General features: G+C 36.8%; 1 protein-coding gene across 2 annotated transcripts; it reads left to right on the forward strand.

Annotated features, from left to right (window-relative positions):
- Positions 1-764: 764 nt before the first annotated feature.
- On the forward strand, positions 765-7094 carry LOC121309761 (WD repeat-containing protein 5-like). 2 transcript variants are annotated; one of them, XM_041242937.1, is made up of 7 exons: positions 765-955; positions 2381-2526; positions 3201-3312; positions 3956-4029; positions 4332-4421; positions 5088-5177; positions 6948-7094. In XM_041242937.1, the coding sequence occupies exons 2-7, from the start codon at positions 2446-2448 to the stop codon at positions 7077-7079; spliced, it is 579 nt and encodes a 192-aa protein (XP_041098871.1). In that variant the 5' UTR covers positions 765-955; positions 2381-2445; the 3' UTR covers positions 7080-7094. The 2 variants fall into 2 exon arrangements, with proteins under 2 accessions (XP_041098871.1, XP_041098872.1); XM_041242938.1 differs by having other exon boundaries at positions 3204-3312.
- Positions 7095-7261: the final 167 nt, after the last annotated feature.

Here is a 7261-nt window from a genome sequence, read left to right on the forward strand (position 1 = left end):
GTGGTTGCTTTTCTATCCCAAGCATCATTATAGCCCTTTTTTTAGCATTGAGCAACATGCTTAAGATTAATTGGTTTGAATTCTATTTAAGTTGAGGTTTTCTGTAATACCTAACAAAGCCAATGTGGTGGATTTAATGAAAGACATTTTTTGCAGCTCCATAACATGTGGAGAAGTGATCCATTCTCTTGATTGCAATGATAACAACTACCACATTTTAAAATATTGCATCTAATTAAATAAATGAATAGTTTGCAGGGAATTAAAAGAAAATATACAATACTTTGGTCAGATGCAACTAATTATTTAACAGAAACTGAAATGTAATGCACAAGAGACTTTATTCATATAGAACTTATCAAAGAGGCTATAGGTATTTGTATTTTTTTCATTGTATTGTAAATATGTTGCAGTTTCTTCAGTTTTAAGGTAGAGAATTTAACTTTATTGTAGGGATGTATGTACTGTTTATATATTAAAAAATGTATAAAATATATATATATATATATATATATATATATATATATATATATATATATATATATATATATATATATATATAACAATTGCATACGTATGTGAAACTTTCTAGCAGCAAAAAAGTTCACAGATGACTACTGTATGAAACCACGCTGCATGCTGCCTCTGTCTAACCTGCAAAACCAACACAACGATCAACATTCGAAAATGATGGGCCTCGGTCGTTTTCAACAGGCTGTCCCTCCTTGGTTGCCGTATGTATTGTGCCAGTATTGCTCACGCACATGCGCTGTCGCTGTCGGTCGCCACATTCCCCGCCTGAGGAGTAAAGCCAAGGAGGTTCCTTCGTTGTAATTCAAAGGAGGGGGGAAAAAAAAATCACATTACTGTACAAAGGAGGTTTTTTGTACAGTCGTTAAATCTGGAGACTTACCTATAAAGGGGCGAGCTGTACTGCAAAGCCGACATCCGAGGGGTGAGTAAGTTCGCGTTTTATTGTTGAATGGAAGGGATAGAAAAAATAATGCATGTGAAAAAAAAAAAAAAAAAAAAAAAAAAAAGAGATCATGCATGCATCTTGGTCCCAACGCCGTCTATGGAATGTATTCGTGGGATTTCAACAGGAATTGAGCTTCACATATACCAGTAAATATAGCGTGTTAAACATTCATTTATAAACTTTTAAGAGTGAACGTACGCGTAGGTTTGTTGGCCAGGGCGAGTCTTCTCTACTCAGTGATGCTTTTCTTTTTTTTATTTTTTCCCCATCCCCGAGCCAGGCCTCGGGTCTATAATTCAATAGCACATCCATATTACAACTCAAACTGCTACCATTGCACACAAATTACTGCTTCCGCAGTAAAAATCAAACGAACGTTGTTTATTTATTTATAAATGGAGCACGATACGTTGTGTCAGAGAAACGTACTAGTAGGAATACAACAACTCTACATACTCCGGCACTACTGTACTTTTACTATACACAACGAGCCAATGTATACTGGCGATATTTACGAATGCCACAATACGTAGTATAAACCCATACCGACTTTTCCTTTTGAGGAGCTACTTAGATTACTGCATGTCAAGTAATGCAATATCATCTGGAAACCAGTTTCAGCCGACAGTACAACCACATTTTAATAAACGCAGTTTGTTTTAAAACCAAACAAATGTACACGAAAATAATCAGTTGGAAGCGTATGTCCCCAAAATAGTATATAAGGAACAGATAAAGGCCACATGCAGTGTGTTTTACAATATGCAGTAGCCGCCATAGTCCAGTTCTGTTTGAACTAGAAAAATATACTGTACACCCATCAACTGGCTTGCATTGCAGGAGATCACTTGACAGACATCAATGCCTGTCCTGTCATTCATACCACAGTCAGCACTGGATTCTGAGTAGACACAGGTTTATTAAGGTGGTTGTTCAAGGCTTATGTTGTTTTAACATATTGTGTGGGTAAGTATTTAATGTGATACATTTCTAATCCTTGCATTAACAGCCTCTATCTAAAAATGTAATGCGATTTTTACATAGGCCTGTAGTTGCATGTTTTGTAATTTTATACAGTCCTTTGCACTGGATGCACCTGCTATTTCATAACACAAAAGAAATCGTTTTGTACACAAGACCCAGAAACTTAATGTATCACACACACTGCAGTCTGGTTCCAGGCTTTCATGATGAGGGTTTAAATAATACATTGCCGTCTTTTGGTTCGAACATAACAATTATTCACAACTTGAAGTATTGCATACACAGTATAATTGGTTATATTGTAGTATTGTACAATTTGGCAGGTTATGAACCTGCAAAACCAGGCATTGCGTGTGTGTGTATTGACTATTTAGTTTATTTACCACTAGATTTGTACAATATTATTTTAATTTCTAGATTCTGCTGGTGGGTTGTGCTGGCACCTTCCACAATAAGGAAGATATTCTGATTCGCTTGTAACCATGGCAACAGAAGAGAAGAAACCTGAGGCTGAAGCAACTAAAACCCAATCTACTCCATCAGCATCTGCAAGTCAGAGCAAGGTAGGAAATGAAGCTTATAGGATGCAGATCGTATTATACTAGTAAGTTAAACCTACATACATTTATGCACATTTTTCATAATTCAGATGCATAACAGTATAAATGAATTTACTGGCTCTTGAGTTCCGGAACATGTGTCGTGCCTCTTTGATTTAAATGAGATTACATTTTAGGAAAAGGCCCTTTTTGAAGTGTGAAGTTTTCTTTTGAAGTATTTGGTAGTAACAGTGGCAGAGCAATTTAAAACCGCTTTATTTCCCAGGCCCAGTAACTGGCGCAGTTAGCTGTTTGTGTTTCTTTCTTTTCTGTATCTGCAAGTTTTATCATTAGATCTGCCATGAAAATCAGAGCAAGCCAAGGGTGTTTTCATTGGCAGCGAGTGGGTTTCCAAAAACAGAAAGGGAATACACATTATTAGCCAATACATATCTCTTAAAAGGGTGACAAACATTACATTTTTTAAGGAATTTATTGGATGTCTATATTTTAGCTTAATATTTTGACTAGTGCTGAGATGGCCTCTTCTACTTCAAAATCTGTATGAAATGAAGGTATTTGAGCTACTGGTATTGTGATCGATTGTGCAATGTCTTTCATATGTTTAAAATACACTCTTATTTGTGAATGCATTGGCTTTCAGTATTTGAACATGCATTTCTCTGTGTATTGCCCAGCAGTCAGCTCCTCTGAAGCCAACGTACGCCTTGAAGTTTACGTTAGCAGGACACACAAAAGCTGTCTCGTCTGTGAAGTTCAGCCCCAGTGGAGAGTGGCTGGCGAGCTCCTGTAAGTACAAATAGATTTACTTAAGAAATGCCTATGTTCCTCGTTGCTATTTCTCAAAATAGATATATCTGTGTGATATATCTAGCTATCACGTTTCTATGTCTGTCTATAGTATAAACAGTGTATTACATCTGTTGTCCCTATTATTATTATTATTATTATTATTAATTAGTCATTCAGCAGACACTTTTATCCAAAGAGTCAGTGGCTGTGTTGGCATTGAGTAGTTATACTAGAAGGTGTGTGTGTGAGCAAACTATTCTTAGAAACTTTATTGTGATTTAATGAAATTGTCTGCTATGCATCATGGTGCACCTGCCATCTGTTTGCAGAAACTGGAATGTACTGGACGTTTAAACCTCAAAATCTGAGAAAGTCACCATCAAAAATAAAATGACATTCTAATGCATTTCAGTATTTTCAAATACTATCTAAATGCTTGTGTACATTTACAAAAATGATAGAGCACCTCTAATAATGTGTTTACAGTAAATGTTAGTTATTCCAAACCCCTGTTCATTTTGCTTGGAAAAGCATCACCTCATCAGTTTGTTTATTGTGTAATGTGCAGAGAACATTATCCACTGGGTGTGTGTTTGCCTGTGAACATCTGTATCCCTCTGAAGTCTTTCTGTGCTTCCAGCTGCTGATAAACTGATCAAAATATGGGGAGCATATGACGGGAAGTTTGAGAAAACAATATCTGGACACAAACTTGTACGTCAAACTTTATTTTGTGGATTTTATTAACGTTTCAGCTTGCCATATTTATTTATGCATGTGTTTTAAAATTGGATGGTCATAATTTAAAGGGAGAATTGCCTTCATTTATAATGTGGAAATCAATTGTGAAAGATAATTCTAGATCGCCTGCTTTTGTTGCACTGTATGACGTAACAGACCTTTTTGGCTTAACCAAAAAACTAATGGTTCAAACGTGTAAATATGCCTGAATTGAAATATCTGCTTTAATTATACAGCATTGAATATACTACTTCATCTGTGTGTTGTTTTTTCAGGGCATCTCTGATGTTGCCTGGTCCTCGGACTCGAACCTCCTTGTGTCTGCCTCGGATGATAAAACTCTTAAAATATGGGATGTCAGCTCGGTAAGAGAGTTTTCTGTGCTCTCATCAATTCACCAGTCGCCAAGGTCACAGAAACCATCACCAGGATAGAGCATTTACATGCACCTTATCTCACTAGAGGTTCACAGGCTTGACAAGATCACATTTATTCTTGTAAATTGGCAGAGGAGTGTTGCATGTGGAATTGTATCCTTGTTTGTTCTGTTAAAAATACAGTATTGCCTTGCTACTAAAACTGGTTGTCTATGCTCAAATGCATAAAGGAAGAGCCTTTTAAGTCACAGAAATTTTACAAGAGTTTCGTTTAATAGAGAAATAACCTTCGCTGGCTTGATCAGCACTGTGGCCTCACTGTAGTATTTCCCGGTGTCTGGCTGCTTTTACCCTTTCCGTGAGGCCTCCTTCGAAACTGCACCATGTAACAATACTTGTATGCCACCTTTTTCCTCCTTGTGCAGCTATAGGGTCAAAATGATGTTACAGTCACACTGTCTGTAATTACACCTGTTACACCAAAGGTTGTGGGAAATCCAGGCCTTAGACTTATTCTATGGGAGTATAAAATAACTACCTAACCCAAATGTGTTTCATGCAAGTATCATTTACTGACACTGGAGTTGGGAGAGAGTGATTTCTAATTGAGTATTTTACTGTAGTGTACTTATGTAACATTTTGGTCCTCAACAGGGTAAATGTCTGAAAACGTTGAAGGGCCACAGCAACTATGTGTTCTGCTGTAACTTCAACCCACAGTCCAATCTGATTGTCTCGGGATCAGTAAGTCATTTTAAAGTTTAATTTGTTTGCTGATTACAGTAACAAATAAGGCTGGGGCGATGCCTGATTTTTTCACTGTCGACATATCGTTCTCCAATAAAGCCGATTCATCGACGTAAAAATGCAAGTAAAAATAAAAAATGCAGGAATACATGTGGAGCTGTGGGTTACTGTGTAACACTGCAATAACACTTGTACTGCAATGATACAGTAGTAATCAAATATATAATTAATTTTTTTTAATCTTATTTGTTGATTTGTACCAGTTGGAGGGGTCAAAGCAAAATCCCCCCCCCCCCCAAAAAAAAAAGTTGTTTAAATCCATAACCAGTCAGAGTAACAACCAATCAAGAGAAGAAAAAAAAAAAAATTAAAAAACGTATCACTGTCTGAACAAGACGGTTGTCCATTGCTTATATTTGAATTGTGTTAAGGAACACATTTCCACATTTGTCCACATTTTGTTTTAATTTAAGTGATGACTGGCGCTTGCTTACAATCTGCCCAGCATTACTGAACACCTGCTCACTAGGGACTGACGTTGCCTATTTCAGTGGCAGCTCCTGAGCATTTTTAAGACTCTGATTTGGAAAGAGCGCAAGTCATTTTCGACTTGAGTGGTAAAAGATAAATTAAGAACCTTTAAACATCAAAACTGTAAACAGTGTTGGCAGCTACCCGCAGAGATGTGGTCATGTTCTACTCGCAGAGACATTGGTACATGTTCTACAACATTGATATTTCCGTTGTGAATGGGGGATTTTCAAAAGAAAACGTTTTATGGTACGCTTGTCTTTGTCTGTTTCTGGTACCGTTATTTATACTGTGTACTGTTTTGCATGTTAACTTTGTTAATATGAAATAGTTACACTGGAAAATAATATAACTATTTATGCAACATATAAAAACACAGATGTTGTGGTTAAATGCAGAGATGGTATGCTTTTTGAAAATGCACATTTTTTTAAGGCCAGCGTGACCTCTGCATCTCATTAAATGGTCACGCTAATTAGCTGTGTTCCTGGAGTATCCCAAACGTTACTTTCTTTACTTTTCTTTCTTGTCGTCTTACTTTACACAATAATTGTCAAACTTTTTGAAAGGCATTGTAGGTCGGTCGATACAGTGTTTGTAATTCTAGCACAATGCTCTTAACTTGCTCTGTTACTTTGAAGACTCCTGCACAGATGCAATCCCATCAGTAAACACTCGCAGGGGGAAAAGGTGCGCTCAATCGCATGCAGATTCAGTGAGTCAGACCTGTGGGGAGCAGTGAAGCTCTCCAGCATAGTGCAAAAAAATTAATTTTGCTTAAACCCTTTACACAAAAACGATGCACAGGCTTGACTATCGATAGTTGTCAAATGATGCATCACCTCAGCCTTAGTAACACACATTATAAAAAAAAATAAATAAAAAAAAAATAATGCAATACAAATGCGTTGGCTGCATGCATGTTATAATTGAGAAAATTGGATTTGCTTTAGGGGAAATCTGAGGTTTTCTTCATGGCTATTCCAAACAGTGAACCTTTTGTTCTGAACTAAACATGATTGGTTTTTGTTTTTGTGAAAGTTCACAGTATGTCTGTATTTTAAAGAGACTTTATAACCTATTCAATTACTAGTTTAATACTCTTTGAGGCATGTGTGTGTGTTCTGATTTGTATTCCGAAGATTATAATTGGCTTGCGTTACTTATTAATGACTATCTAGCTTTGGGGGTGTTTGACACAGACTAAGCTAGGTTTGTGAACTCTTCTCTCTGCAGTTTGATGAAAGTGTGAGGATATGGGATGTCAAAACTGGGAAGTGTCTGAAGACCCTGCCAGCTCACTCTGACCCAGTCTCTGCTGTGAGTCTGTTTCCTATTCCATTTTCCCTCATAACTTGTGATTTTTAAGAGTGTGCAACTGTGTCTGAGCATAATTCACTGTATTGAAGTTGAGTTTGCAATGCATACAGATATGCATTGTGCTAGATGTTTTTGTTTGAAACATGATCCAGAACAATACGAGGGGCAGAAATGCAGCATATTTGGACTGCTAGCTACAGTGCCTTACAAAACTTCTTTTTTTTTTTTTT

The sequence above is a fragment of the Polyodon spathula genome, unplaced genomic scaffold (assembly GCF_017654505.1).
Source record: "Polyodon spathula isolate WHYD16114869_AA unplaced genomic scaffold, ASM1765450v1 scaffolds_1440, whole genome shotgun sequence".
Lineage (NCBI taxonomy): Eukaryota > Metazoa > Chordata > Actinopteri > Acipenseriformes > Polyodontidae > Polyodon > Polyodon spathula.